This window comes from Hipposideros armiger, unplaced genomic scaffold, assembly GCF_001890085.2.
Source record: "Hipposideros armiger isolate ML-2016 unplaced genomic scaffold, ASM189008v1 scaffold_68, whole genome shotgun sequence".
Taxonomy (NCBI): domain Eukaryota; kingdom Metazoa; phylum Chordata; class Mammalia; order Chiroptera; family Hipposideridae; genus Hipposideros; species Hipposideros armiger.
This window is the reverse complement of record NW_017731418.1, coordinates 319,335-339,956: the sequence shown is the minus strand read 5'-3', so window position 1 is coordinate 339,956 and position 20,622 is coordinate 319,335. Positions and strand designations below refer to the sequence as shown.

Below are 20,622 nucleotides of genomic sequence, written 5' to 3'. Positions count from 1 at the left end.
GCATCCACTTCATTTTACCAACAGGGCAATTATAGCACAAAGCATAGAAGTGGTCCTGTGAGGCTGTACATGGGTCTAGACTAGATACTCAGTTTTTGACATCAGACAGACCTAGGTTGAACTCAGCCGTAACTAAAGTTGTCATCTTGGCAAATTCATGCCCAGCCTTACACCCAGGTTACCACGATCCCCTCTATTGAGAGAAGGCCTCACTTACAGAGCTGTTAGGAGATTCCATCAGCAAACGTGGGTATAAGGCAGGCACAGTGAGTTCTCATACTATATGCTAAAGGCAACCATTCCTACCCATAGAGTAACTTTTATGATTCCTATTGACCTAATTCAACTAAATCCAGTAAATGTTTACTGAATTCCTTGCTGTGAGACACTGGACTAGATCTCAGGGGTGAACATGGCAGAACCATCTCCTGTTACACTGGAAGCAATTTGCAATTTGGGGGATTGTCTTATATCTATGTTATGAATACTGAGCGCAGTCCCTGACACACAATAGACACATAAAATACATTTACTGAACTGAATTCACTCAAGGTGCTTATAGTCTATCAGGGAATATAAAAACAAGAGTGAAGAATGTTAGAACTACCCTAAGAGGTTTACAAAGTGCTATGGAAACAGGAAAAAAAAAGATCTCTTCCATCTTGGAATAAGGTAGCTGTAAAGAAGAGGAAACGTTTGTGCTGGGACTTAACAGGACAGTATGTGCATAGGAAGGAAGAGCTTAAGAAAACTCCGACCGAGGTGGAAAATTGTGTAGTACATTTAATAAGTGGCGGGTTATGTGCTCAGGGAACTGCATGGGTCGTACGCATGAGAGAATTTCAGCCTGTAATGAGTCAGGGGTGAGTTAAGACAAAGTGAAATAAAATACAGAATGATATATGGAGGAATGTATGTTGAGGCATGGGGATGGGGTTACTTTAAATATGTATATATATACGTGTGTGTGTGTGTGTGTGTGTGTGTGTGTGTGTATCTTGCTTTGTTTTTAGCAGGCGGTGATGCAAGCCAAATGACTTGGGCCAAGCTCTAGGAAAGTTGCTGTGGTAGCATTCTGTAAAAGGATTCAAGGACAAAGACAGAGAATGAAAAAGTAGGTGGACCTGTCAAGGGTGTACCAAAAAGTCCTTGATGAGAATGATAAACATCAACTAGGGCAGGGGCAGACAAGATGGCTAGGAGGGGAGATGCTAAAGAGACATAAGTAAAATGGATCATATTTGGCAACCAATTCGATGTAGAAAGCAGAGGAAAGAGAAGATTCAAAGGTCACTCTTAGTTTTTAGACCTCGGGGGTATGATGGTGCCAGAGAAGAAAGGGAACAGAGGGTGGATTAGGGAGGAGGAAGATTGTACACTCAAGACTTGCTAACCTAGTGTTGTTGCAGTTTGGGGGAGGCTACTCTCAGGCTACAGGCTACATGTGGGTTCATGAGTTGCAGTTCCATGTCACAATGTGGAGATGACCCCACTTGACAGAAAAGGAGCACTGCAAATGCACAAGTCTATGCACAAGAAATTGTTACCATAGGTTATTTTTACCATGCACAAAATCATATCATTTGCTCAAATGGAACTATTTAGTATCAATAAAGCCTTTAGGCTGGAAGGATGCTGAGGCAAACAGGTGCCTTCACTCAGGTTCCCGCAAGTGCCCATCTTGTACTTGCGAGACCCTGAGAGTGATACCTCCTTAAAGTTTGCACCTCAGACACCTCTCTTGCCTCATCTCATCCCAACTCTAGGAGTAGTGTGACGTCTTTTCCAGGACAAAGTAGCAATAAAGGTTGTTTATGAAGAAGCCATTATGTTGTAGTGCAGGGGTCAAAAAACTTTCCTAGAAAGAACCAGATAGTAAATATTTCAGACTTTACAGGCTATATGCTCTCTGCCCCTAACTACTCAATTCTGCCATTGTAGTGGGGAGGCAGGCGTAGACAACAAGTAATGATTAGGAATGACAGTGTTGCAATAAAACTTTATTTACAAAAATAGGTGGCAGGCCAAAGGTGGCCCTTAGGTCACAGCTTGTCAATCCTGCTGAGTGGGAGGAGGTAGTCAGACCTTAGGTTTAACTTCCAGAGACACATTTTACAAAATATCTGGATTTGGACATGTATCTCTGTAAAATGTGATAATTATACCTTTTAGAAAATGTATGCTATTTATATGCCTCATAAATAGCAGTCTTTCAAATAGGTCAGTGATCTTTTTAATTACAAGGCATAATACAAATAATAGCTAACACTTATTGAATTATTTTATCATATACCAGCTAATGTGAAAAGATTTTGCAAAGATTCTTTCATTTAATCTTCCAACAACTCTCTGAAATAGGAACTATTATAATATCCTTTTCTACTTGTGGGTAAACTGAGGCACCAAGAGATGCCCAAGAGATGCTTACACAGATAGTAAGTGATGTAGCCAACACCTAACCCCAAGTAAGTAGACTCCAGGTGCCTTGGTGCTAACCTGTCTGTAGTTAACGAGCTCCATTAATTCAGCTCCTATTGAAATGCTCAGAATTGTCTCAACTTGTCCAGGCTTTTCATAACTCATCACAGTGCAACACAACTGCAAATAATTTATACACAACTTTAGGAAATTCACTTTCAGGTTAACACTCAAATAACATCTTATATAAATACAACCCTTATTCCAACCTTTCTCCTGCTCATCGATTTGTCCTCTCCCAACAAAAATCTTCAGTGAAGAGAAACCAGAGTATTATTGAGAAAGCTCATGCAAACCCATTTCAAAAAATTTATCCCATAATCACTCTAAAAATTTGCAATTTCAAAGCTACACTGCAGAATAACATACTGGATTAATTATGCCAGGCCGTGGCAGTAACCTTGAATTAAAGCTGCAACCTTCTATTTTTTAAGAAACACTTGCCTTTCTGGTTGATGAAACCTGTCGTCCCATCAGGTAACAGACGTGACCAGGAAAGAGAGAAGCGGTAATGAGTCAATCCAAGCTGTTTGATACATTTCAAATCTTCCTCCCACAGAGTGTAGCTGCCACAAGCTACATCGCCAGTCTGGTTCTTGAAAACTCTCTCTCCTCCCTGATGGGTGAATGTGTCCCAGACACTAGGGCCTTTTCCATCTGCATCCCAGCCTCCTGAGAAAAAGAAGAAAACAAAACAGTTGTGCTCTTGACATCAAGAGGCCTATGTAGAATGTAAATATTTGTCGCCCAAAGAACATACCTCATTAACTCAATGTGCCATATTTATAACTTTAAAATGTGCCTTTAAAAGAACATGCATGAGTGGGGTTATGTGTTTAGCTGTTCTTGATCCCTGAAGCTGACTGGTAGCAAATGAAAAATGATTGCCTGGTGCTGCCATGCAGCAGGATTTCATGGCTCATTATCTGAAGATCTCCAGGCTGGTAAACAGAGGCAGGCCCCAGCTTATGAATGTCTGCGCTGAAAACATCTCCTCATGAATATTTCTCTTGGCCATGACTGACTGCCCTTGTTCTTGAGGTACATGTCCAAGTCTCAGAACCTTATCAAGGCCCTCTACCCTTGACCCCTATTCTCCTGTCATTTAATAATGGAGCCTGTGATGGTCCAGTCAATTATCTGTGGGTAAAATGCTGGTTCCCACCATTGCTGGGAGGATGTTAGTGCCCTACATTCATTCCTTCATAATGCTATGTGTCAGGCACCATGCTGAGCACAGGGGACACCAGTGTGAACTCTGCTTGCTTCCTGTCCTTGGGGAATTTAGCTACAGGCAATTGCAAAACAGCCACAAAGGCCTTTGCAAGTAAACTGGGAGGGGCATTTATCCAGATATGGACTAGAGTCAGAGGTCTCTTAGAGAAGGGACTTCTAGAATGAAACCCAAAGGAAAAGTCAGATCATCAAGGTGAATGGCTGGAAGGTAGGAATGGGAGCAAAAGAGAGAAAAGAAGAGCTAGGATTCAACTAAACCCAGAGGTGAGAGAGAGTGTTGCCCATGAGAGGAACAGCAAGTAAAGGTTATACTAGATTTGGAATAACTGTTCCCATAGACATTTTGTTTAAAGACGTAGTTAGAATCCATTTTACGGTATAGAGGATTAATTTTTTAAAGCTCATGACTCCCTAACTCCACTTCTAGGTGCATACTCTGGAGAAACACTCATATATTTTCACAAAGAAATTATATGAGATTATTGAAGCAGAGAAGTCTATAATAGAAAAATCCTGGAAACGGCTTGCATTCTATCAACAGCAGAGCAGATAATTAATTTGAGGTGTATCCATAGAGAGGAAACACACTAATCAACAGTTAAAATGAATAAATCTGAGCACAGATGTCCCTCTGCTATGGTCTGAATGTTTGTGTCCCCCAAATTTGTCTGCTGAAATCCTAATGCCCGGAGCAGTGATATGAGGAGGTCGGCCTTTGGGAGGTGCTTGGATCGTGAGAGCAGAGCTGTCCTGAATGACATCAGAGCTCTTATCAAAGAAACCCCAGAGAACTCCCCAACCCTTCAACCATGTGAGGATACAAAAAGTCTGTGATGCGAAGGAGGGGCCCTCACCCAGCCATGCTAGCTATCTGGTCTCGAACTTCCAGCCTGCAGAACTATGAGAAATACATGTTTGTTCTTTACAAGCCACCTAGTTTATGGTGTTTTATTATAGCAGCCTCAATGGACTAAGATACCCTCAAAACTATAATGTTAAACAACAACGACAAAGTCAAGATTCAAAAGAATATACATAGGAACGAATAAGTGGAAAATACAAGATGTTTAGGGCAATGAAACTATTGTATTGGGTTGTCGGAAAAGTCATGACGCATTTTTGCAATGAAAAACAGAAAAAAAATATGTCATGACTTTTCCGACAACCCAATATATAATACTGCAATGGTGGGTACACATCATTACAAATTTGTCAAAACCATAAATGGTAACTTTCATTAATAATGTATCAATATTCTTTCATCAGTTTTAACAAATGCTCCACACTAATGCAAGATGTTAATAGTAGGGAGATATTAGGGGAATGGGTTACCTGGTAACTCTCTGTACTTTCTGCTCAATTTTTCTATAAACCTAAAATTGCTCTATAATATACTTTAGTTTACCAATTAAAAAAATAAATATGTAATATGTTTATCATGTTTTGTATATTGAAAAATATGTAAAACAATCCACATATTTTTCTGAACATATAAACATGAAGTAAACATACAGCAACACACCTGGGAGTTATTATATAAAATTAGGCTAGTGGTGACATTTAATTTCCAGAGCCCACCATCAACCATTATACCACATGGGAAAAACTAAATAAATCAAAAAGAAGGCAAGAAAATCAGAAAGAAAAAAACATATAAATGGTAGGACAAGGTATAAATGATTACTTATAACAATACGAGTGACTGGACTAAACTCCCCAGATAAAAGAGAAATATTGTCAGACTAGATTTTAAAAAAACTCACTGATATGTTGTTTACCAATCCATTTAAGATATAAGAATATACAACAATTGAAAGTCAAAATATGGATATCACTGCCCCCCTCAACCCCCCAAAAAGCAAAATAGTCCCAGGGGAAAAAGCATTACAGAAGTTAACGTGCATCACTACGTAATGACAATACTGTCTTAAATGTGTGTGCACCTAAGAATCTGGTTTCAAAATATGTGAAGTAAAACTGACAGAACTGAAAAGCAACACTGACAAACCCACCTTATAATGGAAGATTTAAATTAATGTGAGTTCTACCAAACACTTAAAAAACAAACAAATACTGTTTCTCTTCAGAGTGAAAAAAATGGCAGATATTAACAAGGTTGATCTAACTGATATAAACAATGACACTGCACAATAATGAATACCACAATTATAGAATATACCCCATTCTTTTAAAGTAGACAAAAACATTGTGAATATTGAGTACCAGCTGGTCCATAAATAAAGTCTCCATAAATTTCAAAAGGTGGGAGAAATGCAGATGACAATCTATAAAACATTGTGTTAGGGTTCAATATCTAAAGAATATTAGAAAGTTCAGAAGTTTGAAAAGGTACCTCTGAACAACTTAAGGGTTAAAGAAGGCATAGTAAGTCATCAGAAAATATTAGAAACTAAATTAAAACAAATAAATATTAAAACATTGTGGCATCTAGTTTAAGTGATATTTACAGAGAAAGCTTTAACACATGTATTAGAAAAGAAGCAAGCATCAGAGCTAATGAGCCAACTATTTCATTTAAAAGTTGTAAAGAAGAAAGAGGAAAAGGAAGAAAGGAAGAGGAGGAGGAGGAGGAGAAGAAGGAAGAAAACAGAAGGTGACACAAATAGGAGAAAAAAATAAGGTAAGATCAGAAATAATAAAATAGAAAACAAATCAGGATAGCGAGGATTACCAAAGGCAAAAGGTAGCTTTTAGAAAAGCCTAACACAATAGAGAAAGCCTTGCAAAATAATTTTTTTAAATGTGAGAAAAAATTTTAAAGTAGGTATTAGTCATGCAAAGGGAAACATAGCTACAGAAAGTGCAGAGATTATACTGATGAAAGAGTATATTATTTTTAAAACTTTATAAAAACATGCTCAAAAAGTTATATGGAGATGACAAATTATAGGAAATTAAAATATCAAAATTGGCTCAAGAAAAAGTAAAAACCTTGAAAGTTCTTTTAACAATTTAAAAATGAATCAGTAGTTAAAATGTTTCACAAAGACAAAGCCATGCCAACTGGCTCTACAACTGAGTTCTATTACACATTTTTTAAACAAAACCTCTACTCTTGCACAAGTTATTCCAAAAAATAAAAAAGAATTTCTCAACCTATTTTCTGTGGCTAGAATGTCCTTGTTTCCAAACCAGAAAATAGCCCTATCAAAAAAAAATTTGAGCCAATATCACTCATAAACATAGATGCAAAAGTAAGTAGAGGCATGGAAGATTTGGGGGAAAAAAGATCAAAATTGAACTTCAAGAGGAAAAAAAACAAAACTGCAATGACTAAATGAAGAAGGCACCAGCTGGGATAAATAGTAAATTAAAAGATTAAACATTGCCAAAGGAAAGATTAATAGACTTGAAGACATAGCAACAGAAACTCTCTAAAATGAAACACTGGAAAAAAACAAAAACAAAAACAAAAAAACCCCTCAAAATATAAAGAGGATCAGTGACCTATATATAGGGCACCTTTAGTCAGCTTAATATACATGTAATCAGAAGCTCCAAAGGAGAACAAAGGAAGGGCACAGAAAAAACACTTGAAGAAATAACAGTTGAAATTCTTTTTAATGTGATGAAAACTATAAACCCTAAAATCCAAAAAATCAATGAACCTCAAGCACAAAATAAAGAAAGAAAACTACGCCAAAGCATATCATAATCAAATTAGTCAAAATGATGACCGGGAAAATCTTCAAGTTTCCAGAGGCAAAGGACATAATGTCTAGAGAAACAAAGAAGAATACAGTAGATGTGTTGTCAAAAACAATGCAAGCAAGGAAACAGTGGACTAGCATCTTTAAAATAATGAAAGGGGAAAAAAAATTGTGTCCAACTATAATTCTATACCCAGCAAAATATATTTCAAACATGAGGGCTAAAGACTTTTTCACACATACAAACGGTCAAAGAATTCATCACCAACAAACCCTCACTATAATACATTAAAGAAAGTTGTTCAGGCAGGTGACAATGTACATCGGATGGAAGCACGGATCCACATAAAGGGAAGAAGAACACAAAAATGATCACTATATGGGTAAATATGTAGGATTTTCTTTATTAAGTTAAATCTCTTTAGTCAATAATTTATTGTTTAAAGAAAACTAATAACAATGTAGTATAGTATTTATAACATGCAAGTATAAAAGGTATGGCAACGGTAGCACATAGAGCAGGAGGGGAGAAATGGAAACTCTAAGAGTCTTCGATTATATGGAAGGACAATAACATTGTGTTTAACAAAACAGTCTTTGATTACACGTGAAGTGGCACAATATCACTTGAAGGTAGGCTTTAACAAATTAAAGATGCATAAATCCTACAGAACTAAAATAGCAAAGCAAGGATTTATAGCTAGTAAGCCAGCAAAAAATATATCATGGAAATATAAAAAAACAACTAATCTAAAAAAGACAGAAAAAGAGAAGAATAGACAGATGGAATCAATAGAAAACAAAGAGCAAAGATGGTAGATTTAAAACTAACTCTATAAATAATATCATTAAATGTAAATGAGTCTAAATGACCTAATTGCAAGAGATAATCAGATTGGATAAAAACACCAAATTCAGCTATAAGAAACTTACTTTAAATATAAAGACAAAAGAAGGTTAAAAGTGACAGTTTGAGAAAGATGCACCATGCTAAAGCTAATCAAAGAATGCAGAGTAACTATGTTAATACCAGTGCAGGATTTGGAGCAAAAATATTACCAGGTATAAGGAAAGCTCATTTCATAATATTAAAGGGGTCCATTTATCACAAGGACTTACTACCTTCAATGTTTATGTACCTAGTAGTAGAGATTCAAAATACATGACGCAAAATTTGATAGAAACTACAAAAAAATAGACAGAGCCACAATTATATTTGGATATTTTCATTAAAAAAAACTATAAGACTATCGAAAAAGGGACAAAAGATGTGAACAGTTCCTTCACAGAAGGAGAAACTTAGCTAGCAAACATTTTTTTTAAATGTAAGAGATCATTAAAAATCTGGGAAATGCAAATGAAAACCACAATGAGTTACCATTCTACACCCACACAGTTGGCATAAATTTAAAAGTTGGGCAATATCAAGCATTAGAGAGATTACTGCATGACAGGAATGTTTATACACTTCTGGTAAGAGAACAACATGGAAATAGCTAGCACATATACCAAAACCTAGTTATTCACATACCACCTATACCCTGCTTCTACAGATATAGACCAGAAGACACATATAGCCATGATTGCAATACTAATGAAAGCAACAACAAAACCTACGCTGGAAATTGCCAAAATTTCCTTTGTCAGGATGATGAATTAAGGAAAAAAAATAAACGAACTATACAATATGAAAGACTTTACAGGAGTAAGAATGAATAAACTACATCTATACAGATCAACATGAATAAATCTCCCAAATGTTAATATTGTGAGGAAAGAAGCAAGTTGCAAAAAATGTATATGATATATTTCATTTATATAATGTTCAAAACATGTACAATTAAATAATAAATTGTTTAGCTGTACATTCTCATGTGCTGAAACCATATGAAAAGCAAAGAATTGATATATGCAATATTCATACCTCTGGAAAGAGGGGTAAGGAGAAAATATTGGGGAGGGGTTCTAGAAATATGGTGATTATGTGGACATTATTTTTATTTCATACTATGCACATAAATTATAACTGTTATTTTATCATGTTTTATATTTCGCTGTTTATAGTAATCACAATTTATTGTTAGCTCTTTCTCAGTCTTACACCAACAACTTATATCAACCACTTCATTCTTTCTTTCCCTTACAACAACCCTTAGAAGAGGAACTATTAGTGTTACTAATAAGAACAAAGGGAAATTAAGACTCATAAAGATTTAGTAACTTTCCCAAGATCACATAGCACATAGCTAATCACTGAATATCAAAACATAATACACCAGTCCTACCTTTACTGATACCAACAGATTAAACTCCATTAATTCTATTATTGACAACTGAGGTGAGTCGTGGACTATGAAATCTTTCTTTGTGAATTAATATTTCACTCCACATTGATACAGTTCACACATAATTATTGCATAGCCACTTTCCTTTGAGGATTTCACAATCTATTGGGTTGTCAGAAAAGTCATGATGCATGTTTGCAACAGATGGCACTAGTTCATTTTTGGAAGTACTAGAGTCATCCCCATCTATGTTATTGCTATGTCATTTGACAGCTGACAGTTCTAGCTTCATTTTTTTAAAAATTGAGCAATTTTGTTAAGTTTTGGAGATTTTACAACAAGTTGAAGATGGAAGACCAAACTGTGCATTTTTTACATATTTTAGTGTTTTACTTACATAAAGCAAAAAATGCATGTCAAGCTTGTAAAAAGTTGCATAAAATTTACAGTGACAATGCTCCACAAGAACGTCAGTACCTACAGTGGTTCACGAAATTCCATGCTGGTGATTTTGATCTCAATGACGCTCCTCGGTCAGGGAGGCCCACTGAGGTTGATGATGACAAAATAAAGGCATTCATCGAGTCAAACCCACGTTATATGACACAAGAGATTGCAGAAACACCGGACATCCATCATTCAAGTATTCACGACCATCTGAAGAAACTGGGATATTGTAAGCAAGCTCGATATTTGGGTTCCTCATGAACCCAAAGAAGTTCATTTGACAACACGTATAAACATCTGCATTTTCTCATTAAACATGAGGAAAACGATCCTTTTTTGAAGCGATTGCTAACTGGTGATGAGAAGTGGATTGTTTACAACAATGTGGTGAGCAAAGAGACTTGGTCCTGACGTGATGATTTGTCTCAAATGACATCGAAAGCAGACATTCATCAGAGGAACGTTATGCTCTCAGTGTGGTGGGATTTTAAAGGTGTCATGTTTTTTCGAGCTGATACCAAGGAACCAAATAATCAATTCAAATGTGTACTGTCGGTAATTGGACAGTTTGAATGAATCCATCATCCAGAAACGCCCAGGGCTCCTTAATTGTAAAGGAATTGTGTTCCATCGCGACAACGCGAGACCACAGACAAGTTTGATCACCTGTCAAAAATTATTGGAGCTTGGATGGGATGTGTTGCCACACCCACCATACTCGCCTGACCTTGCACTGTCAGACTTCCACTTGTTTCGCTCTCGTCAAAATTCCTTGCGTGGTATAACTTTCAGTTCAGATGAGGCTGTAAATCAGCACCTTGTTCAGTTTTTCACAAATAAAGACAGGTCCTTCTATGNTCAGATGAGGCTGTAAATCAGCACCTTGTTCAGTTTTTCACAAATAAAGACAGGTCCTTCTATGAATGAGGAATTATGAAGCTCACTGAAAGATGTTAAAAGGTTATCGAACAAAACGGGCAATATATCATTGATTGATCTTTTTTCTTTATATAAATAAATGACCTTTGAAAAACATAGACAACATACGTCATGAATTTTCCAACAACCCAATAGTTGATATCAGACAAATAAATTTCTAGGCCACATTAAAATAAGAGTTAAATGAAGATCATGTAAAAATACTATGGGAGAATCAAGAAGCCAGCATTTAAGAGTTACTTCTGGCATTGGGAGTTAGATAGGCTTGCCCAAGAGAAAACATTTTAAGACAAGTGTTGAAAGATAAGTAAGAATTCTCACTGTGGGTCTGATAAGGGGAAAAGCAAGCGTGTAACTCCGTGGCAGTGCTGAGGGGGAGCTGCAGAAAGAAGGCACCACGGGCACAAACACCAGTTGGCAGGTTATTGCAATATTTTTGGCAAGAAATGATAAGCTCCCATATTTTATTTCTTAGTAATTTGGAAGAAAATAAAATTCTCTGAATTCTCACCATATTAGAATATAGAAGGGATTCCCACAAAAATGTAAAATGTTGATATTACCTACAAACCTAAATATCAAAGACTTCCAAGGTTGCAAAACATTACGGGAAGAGCACAGGCTCCAGAGCTGGGTATAGATGAGTGTAAGCCTTATCTCTGTCCCTTACATGACGTCTCTGCATGTAAAGTGAGAGGATAACATCTACTTCACGGGGTTACAGGAAAAATCAACTGAGCTGAAGCAAATGGCCCAGTAGGGGACACAGCAGATAGTATGTGCTCAACAAGTATTAGTATTGTCCTGTTGTAGACTCAATGCAATGAACATTAACTATGTTTACACAAAAAGCGACCACTTGCTCTTATTTTCTTCTCGGTGGCCTGCTTTTGCTATCAGAGTGCCCATGTAGGCAATACTCTTAACTATTGTAAAAATGTTTGCAAACTTGCCGGTGATTAAGAATCAAGTGTCTGGGCTTGTACGACTTGGTCTGTGGGGCCCTCAGCTTCCTGATGTAGAAGCCATCATTACAAATGGCGTCATGTCACTTTTACTTTGGCTGTGATGATGTCCCTGGAGACCTCAGTCCTCTGCACAAAGGAAATCATGTCAAGTAAAAATTAAGTGTGTGTATACTCTTCCTTCAAAACCCCAAAATGACATTTCACTGCAACACCTCTTTTTAGTAGCATCTTCTGACTCCCCAGCACCATCACACCGTCCTCGGGGTGCCCACTATACAAGTAACACAGAGTGTTAGAGCCATTTTTAAAAATACCTTTTGCCCCCTTTACACTTAGAGCTCTGTCAAGATGGGTCAGGCTGCACTCACTTATCTGTGTCTTTCCATTAGAACGAATGGTACATGGAAATAGTACATGCTGGCCAAAATCCTTTTTGTGTGGTGTGCTTAACATAAAATAGGAATAATGGTATTTGCTGTCTCATGGCTTCCCAGCAAGATGCACATGTTATATTCACGCTTGTGAGTTATTGAGAATTCTTTATTTGAAAGATGAAAAGTGGCTAAAAAGTCAAGTGATTGCCATTTGCAAGTTATGACAGAGTGTGTTTTCAGGTGAAAATATTTGTTTATTTTTATAATGGACAGTCATTAAGTGCATTAGACATAATTATTCTATGTGAAGCTTTGATGTTGGGGTGAGCAAAAATATTCTGATCTAGAAGCAGTCCTCTATACTCCAAACTACTCCAGAAGAGAAAAGGGCCCCAAAGTGACAAGAAAAACCACCATACTGCATAGAAACACATTTCACTATCATGTCACCAGGGGATAAAGGGTTCCAGAAGGAGTGTCTTCAAGAAAAAAAGAAAAGGAAAAAAAAAAGGTGATAAAGCATCCGATTTATTTGAACATGTCAAGGAGCAATTTACATTTCTGGCAGACATTGTGAGGATGCATTAGTGAAAGAATTATAGAATAGGAAGCCAATAACAACAGACAATTATTAACTCTCAAGCAAAACAAAAACTGTACAAGAAAAAAAGGACATTAGGTGGCTCAGTTGTGCACAATATTTACATAAAACAGTAAAGTAAAAACTGAATGACAATTTAAGCAATACTTTAAATAAGCAAATTGGAAAAATGGAGACAAGAAAGTTTGCTTTGTGAGTATGATGCTGTAAGCAGGCTTAAAAAAAAAGCTAATTTTACATAACAGGAAGTAAATGTGTTATATGTTCAACTAGAACACCAAATAATAGCTGTCTATGCATGCTATTTAGAAACACAGAAGTAAATACCAGAAAAAGATAATGAAAAGACTAAAAAATGTTGGCTTTGAGGGAAATAAATAAGAAGTAGACAGGAGTGACATAAAAGAATCCTTTCTTTGTTGTTAGGTATTATAAGTCCCACAATACTATTTGAGTTTTTCAACTATGCACATATGTTACTCAGATAAAATTTAAAACCAAGTTAGAAAAATGAAGATAACCACAAAAGAAGAGAAATCGTAGACCTAGGTCCCAAATTAGTAAGCCCTGGTTCAAGGTCATGACACCTGAAGGAGGCTGTGGAAACGGGCGAGTGTGCTTTCGGGGGACCCAGTGACTGGGCCACTACTGATACTGAGTGACAGGCCCAATGGTGAGGTCCTGCCAAGTGCAGAGCAGCTACACACAACCAAGAAATGGCCAAATTGAATGCCAGCAGCACCTCCACTGGGAAACACTGCACTAGATGGGAAAAAGAGTAAAGAAAAATATAATGGTGGGGGCTGGGGAGCAGAAGGAGGGAGCAACAGGAAGCTACCGCCTTGAAATATAAAATAATGATATGGCAGAATAAACTTAAAACATTGGTAATCATAAAAATCATACATCCATTAAATAGTCCTATTTGAACAAAAGTAAAGGTTGAGGAAAAATATTTATGAAAATACTGATAAAAATAGATACAGCAATATTAATATTATATAAAAATGAATATAAAGAAAAAGTATCGAATGGAACAAAGTAATATTCTCATGTTAATAAAAGTTACAGTTCACCAGAACTATATATAATAGTAATCATGAGCTTCTGTGTATCTAAGAACACTGTTTTGAAATATATAAGAAAAACCTGCCAGGAGTGCAGGGATATATTGAAAACTCCACTAACACAGTGAGAGACTCGCTCAAAAACCGACAGAGACAGAGATAATCTGATTAACAGATTACAAACTTATTCTCTTATGGACAGGTGCCTATGTACGACTTTATACATATAGGTATATATGCATATGTATATGATGAACACATACATATGAAAGAGAGACAAATTGTCACAATAACAGAAAGTTATTTTCAAACACTCTTAAAGTATTTACAAATATTAGCATTCATGCAGGCTACATTTTCTGACAAACAAAAATGAGGAAAAGAAAGAGGAAAGGAAAGAAGGAGAGAAGGAGGGAAGGATAAAAGGAAGGCAGGAAGGAGGGCAGGAGGGAGGGAGATTAACAGCAAAATAAGCCAATCCAGCCATTTGGATTTTTTTTTTTAATTCTAACTAAATCTTGGAGTAAACAGAAAATAAAAGCAGAATGATTTTAAAGAAAAACGTGTTACTGAAGTTATCTTAAGATAAGGCAACAACCTGAAAACAAACATTTTTAGTACAGGTAAGTGCTTTAAAACAGACTTTTCCTCAACAGATGGGAGCGGAGGTGCAGGCTGGAGAGAGGAAGTGCTATGCTGGGGAAGACTTCGTTCCAAGCCTGTAGAATACTAGGGTACTCCCTCCCCAGCAATGGGGGAGGGGAGTCTCTGAAGAAGCCACAGACACGCCCATGAGAAAAAGAACCAGCTCGAATTATCTGCCAAAGTCAGATGTTGTGAAGCCACCTTAAGAACTTTCCTTTTTATTACCTCACCTTCAACCAGGTTCACCAGGTTCAACCAGGTCAGGAGTCTAGGTAAACAAGCGGGAATAAGAAAAGGGCAGGGAAAGAAAAAGATGGCCACACCCTATCCTCCAATAGAGCTAAGAAAGGGACTGAACCCTCAGTCCGATTTGGAGTTTTCACTATGTTGGTAAGTTAATTATTTTAAATACCCAAACTGTGTTTTGTAACTGAAAATGGCCATATGTATCAGCCAGGGTCCCCGCAGGAAACAGATGGCACTCAAACTGGGTAACCGAGGGGAGGGTCATCAAAGGACTGTTCACAGTAGTGTGAGGGCTTGGGAAAAAGCAACAAGGGACAGTGCAGTGCCTCAGGGTTTGCAACAGCTCAAGTCATTAGCACCCATGAAGGGGTTGGAAGCAGAGTCGGTTTTCAGGACCTGAGGCGCAGAGTGGCTTGCTGAGAGCTGCCTGGCAGGAGAGGAGGTCTTTCCTAAGGGCCACTGCCAACCCACTGCACTCCAGCAGGGAGGGAACCAGAAGAACACATCCTTGGGCTTCTCTCTCCTCCGGCCCGCCCCTGCCATCTCCTGCTAATGCTTCCCATTGCTCAAGTCCAAACCAAAGCCAACGGACATTGTGGTCGTATAGGTTAGTCGCCCCAGGCCAAGAGCAGAGGGGTGGATCTGATGGGCAAACAGAAAACATCTAGTACACAATGAGACAACACCACCAGAGAAACACAGCCTCCCTGTGTTTTCTGCTAAAGCCAAGGGAAGAGCTGACCCCACTAAGGGACAGGGATGACAATGACAAAGTGCCCTGAGTACCCTACTTGTGGACTGAACTCATATCCTATATAAGAGAATGTGATTATCATCCAAATGCTGATTTAGTCATTCATGGAGGTGATTCATTCTTTTAGGACTAGAGTGAGGGGAAACATTTCAACCTGGTTTTGGGACTCCACCTCCTGGTTGCCAACCCTGTAGTTATCCTGTTGTTTGTTTTCTGATGACCAATAATGTCATTAGCTACAAAGACTTCTCAGAATCCTTCACTGACTTCTGTCCTGCTTAACATACGCAGCTTTTTGTCTTAACTGCTTTTGACTCTGCTATTCTGCAGCAATTACTCTTTTATCTTTCAATTAAGTCTCTTTGCATGCAGCCATGAATGCATGGGATCCCTCTATCTAGTGAAACACTCTTTTCTCTGTCTTTGAAGGAGAACCCCTCCTTTTCATCCATCAGAGAATCGCATGAACCTACGGTAGCTTTAGCATGTGATTGCCACTAAGCTGATCCGAGCCCCATTCAAAAGGATGGAAAGTATACTGGAAAAAGTATAATAGTATCAATAGTAACAGGTATCATTGGTTATGAAGCCCTTATAATGGGGTAGGCACTTTGACAAGCACTTTACATGTGTAGGGAAAGAAAAACGTTTTCCTTCACCGACTTAAGGTTCCTCGCTGGGGTTTAAAATGAAAATGACGAAGGTTAACAAGAGAAAAGCATACAAATGTATTTAATATAAGTTTTACATGAGATGGGAGCCTTCATAAGGAGAGGAAAACCCAAGGAAATAGACCTGTGTATTTTATGCGAGGCTTGATGGCGAGTGGATGGTCATAGAGGAATGTGGTAGGTTAGAGTATGAGGTAAGGGTAGTAACATTTAGCAAGGCCTGTTTATTCAGATATCCTCAGCGTCCCTCTGTTTTCAGAGCTAAGGATGGTTCTTTCCTGCAGGTATAGGGAAAGCGCCTCTCACATGAGGGTTTTAGGACCTGTTTCTGGGGAGAAGGGTGGGATGAAGGTCAGAGTGACCTTCCGGTTCTGCCATTATCTCAAACTCCTGCAGCTTCCAAGGTGCCATATTTTTCCAGAGCATGCCCTGAACCCCGTTTCATGTTTTATTCATATTGCTATCAGCCCCATTTAAACTTGAGGAACCTGAGGTTTCCTTGAGTTTAAGGACTAGGAAAAGACCACAGAGTTGGTAACTGATGAAGCTAAAAATGTATGCTGTTGTAACCGAACAAAGACTGTGCTCTTGCCTACATTCTATGGCCTTTTCCATATAGAGTAATACCTTGGTTTGCGAGCATAATTCGTTCCGGAAACAAACTACTCATATTGCAAGACATCACTCGTTTATCACGTTAAAATGTATTAGAAATGTTTGCTCGTCTTGCAGAACACTCGCAAACCAAGTTAATCACAATCCAGGGTTTTACTCTATTAACTTATCTCTACGCCTTACTATCTCTCTGACCTTCAGGAATTGACTCCATCTCTCTCTGTGCCTCATTTTCTTCATCCGCACAGTAATGATAGTAACCCCTGGGGCGTCCTACTTGGCAGAGTTGTGCTGAGAAAATTTACTGGGTGTATGACTGGAGTTGATGCGCTTGAAACTGACTCGCTAGGAGGCAGTGTATAATGTCGTTATTAATTAACGGGCTTCGTACCTCCGGCTCTAGGCTACACTGTCTCCCCTAAAAGATCTCAGAGGAACAAGCCCTTTTTGGAACCCACCTTGTCTTCGTGGCCTCCTAGAAGATTACAGTCCTGGTTCTCTTTCCTGGACTGGCCGGCTGCATTGGCTCTGCGGGCCAGTGACCACCCAGACCCATTGGGGACGCCCAGCGCATCCTGCCTGCACAGCTCTGCGGTTCCTCCTTCTGGCCTTCAGGGCCCTGAGAAGGGATTTCTCCTGGTCCCGGGCTTTGGGGCAGGAGGAAATGGCTCCTGGACAAAATACACTGTAAAAGCTGTTCTCCGGGGGCAAGTATTTTTCTCAGTGGCCTTTTATTCTGTTTTCCATTAAAAGATAATAATAATAATAATAATAATAATAATAATAATAATAACAATAATAATAAATGTCTCATATTACATAACTATGGGACAAGAGATGAAACATCAGTGCTTAAAATGCAAAAGACGCCCTGCATTCAAACTGCTGTTGCCCAGAAAAGCACCCTTAGCAACACTTAAATCCTTTAACTCTTTCCTACCTCTGCTATATGACAATTACGAATAGCATGCTACTAATCTCTTACTTCCTGGCGACATCATGTGAAGCATAAAATACCCCAAGAAACCTGGACTCCTGGGAATCTGCCTGGGCTGGTTTCAGAAACAAATCAACCTAAGAATTTTATAACCCTAATTTGATTTTCAGTATTTTCTTATCAACCACGAATTGCAGATTTTCACTGTATAACACAACTAAGCAAAAAAAAAAAAAGGAGGGGCTCTCTAAAAGTATTCTATCAATTGGGCCACGCAAATCAATTCTGCTTGTCCTTTAAACATCTTATTTTAGTTCATTCCATTTTGAAATATATTTTCTAGAATACCTATATCAACCTGACATTAATGAAAATGGGCTAAAGGCATCCTTTTTGGACTAAGGAAAATGACAGTCTTCAGAGTCGGCTGGGTCTGTCTTCTGTCACACCAGCCTGTACTTAGGGACCCCATAATGCTGCAGACACTGAGGCATAGCTCTGGGCTTTGCATCCTCATTCCTATTTCCCAAGAGAAGTGAGAAGACCTGGGGTTAGATAGTCATGGAGCATTGCACCTGAAGAGAGGTGGGTCATATCCAGATATTTGCACCTAAAGAATTCTGAGCCCACCAACTCAATGGGGCAAGAATTCCAGACCACGTGCCTTAATAGAAATGTGGGTTTTGTTTGGGTTTTTTTTTTGTAATTAAAAAAGAAAATTCTAGAACTCCCAAACATTAATTTACCCTGGACAACTTTGCTCCTTTGAGTCTGTGTCCTCATCTGTAAAAAGGGAATAATTCTATAGGAAGTGTGTCAAATGTCTGGCATGGTGGCAAATAGTAGTTGTTAAAAAAAAAAAAGGTAGCTATTATTGTTATTGATATTAATTGTTATTGATATTATTCTTGTCGTTCCCATGATAGCAAGCTTTTCCTACATGCAATTTTTATGTTTTCAAATATCTCATTAGACTTGCTAGGGTATATTTAAATCCGTGCAATATCCCAATGCATTTAATGACAGGCTAAGTCATAAGGCAACTCTGCTATGGTTTTCTGTCTTTTAGAAAAATGTTTCAGAATCAATGTATCACAGAAATTAAAAGCCAAACTTTGGTATTATTGAGTGTAGTCTATTGCCTGAGTCTACACCTTAGTACCGATGGGTCTTGTAAATCTGTATGTGATCTAAGTTTTGTTATACTTGAAATGGCTAATTAGAAGAGGTAGGGGAATCTGAAATGTCACAGCAAGTTCCTCTTGGCCCACTATCACATTTCATGAATTGTTGTGCTGAACCCATTTGGACTAAGCAGTGACCTAAAGCAAACAAATTGCTTCTGTGCCTCTTATCTCCTGTCACCTATTTATGTCCCAACACATCTGCACTGTTTGGCTCCGTAAGATCCCTTAAGTCCTTGGAGAGGGTTTATCGCTAAATTTTTTTATTATTATTTTTTTGAGGCTCAGGTTTCACACAATCAAATGACAGAAAACTACTGTGCAGACAGTGAGTAAAATACTTTTTTAAGAAGGGGAAAAAAAAGAAGTATAAGATACACAATTTCATCCTGGGAATTCTCAGAGCAACCCTGTGGGTGAGAAACAATAATTTCTTGTAGGTTTTAGGTAAAGATATAATTTACATTTCTTTGCAGGCACGAAACTCTAAGAAAACATTATTTGCCATCAACGCCTCTGGCTTTAAAAATATTTATAAGATTGAAGTAGTTACCTGGAGGCAGACATTTCATTTGAATGTCAGAGGTCAGGCACATTGGCTAACACCCCAGAGAATATTGATGTACCTTCAAAATTTAAAATAATGTTTATACCATTTATTTATTCATTCACATATAGAGCACCCATCCTGAAGTATCTGGGACACTGAACAAGGTTTACATAAATCTGACTGTTTTTTTCCTCTGGGCCATTTGGCTCACTCTGGTAGACCATAAATATTCAGTAATACTTTACAATGACAAAGCATCTTTTATGCAAACATCTCTAAGCACATTATTCACCAATATTACAATCTCCTTTTTAACCTACTGGTAAAGTCACAGAAACTAATTGACTTTCTTCAAGGTCTCACTATAAATTGTTTATTTTATAGGTAAGAGTCCACATGTCCTGATCCTAGCTATAACTAAAGGGAGAAACAAACAAACACATTTTTAGGTGCTTAAGCTGATGACCTACACTAAATATTTCTAAATTGAATCTATTAGGCAAAACGTCCTCCTTAAAGATGTTAAATGTTGTGATGCATCCAATTGAATTTTATAACTTTTGTTCTCATTTGCCCAAGGCCAGTTACCATTTTCAAAGCCCCAAGAATGACCTATTTTAATTGAATCCTGTTACAAACACTTAAACTTTTACTCTTTAATCAAATCAAGTTTCTAAATGAAAATTAAAGTTGGAGCAGAAGCATAAAACTTTTCATGGAAAGGTCCAGTTAAAGTAACAGCAAGGCTCTACCAAAACATTTAAGCAAAGTGTGAAAATGTGGGAATTACGCTGAGATTTGGGCAAGTCTCAAACAGCTCAGGTCACCCAAGCAAAAGAATATACGTATTTTAAATTCTTTATTTTTTATCTTTACACAAATATTAAAGGACTACAAGTTAAATATAGAAAACTAATAAAATATAAAAAAATGGGAATATATATATATATATAT

At 37.7% G+C, this 20,622-nt stretch overlaps 1 protein-coding gene across 1 annotated transcript in view; it reads right to left on the bottom strand.

Moving 5' to 3' along the window:
• LOC109382696 (cytosolic beta-glucosidase) overlaps positions 1-20,622 on the bottom strand; it is a 131,550-nt gene that overhangs the window by 95,430 nt on the left and 15,498 nt on the right. The window contains exon 2 of the mRNA XM_019642393.1: positions 2,923-3,150. Within this exon, the coding sequence (XP_019497938.1) occupies positions 2,923-3,150 (228 nt within the window). The remainder of the gene's footprint in view (positions 1-2,922; positions 3,151-20,622) is intronic.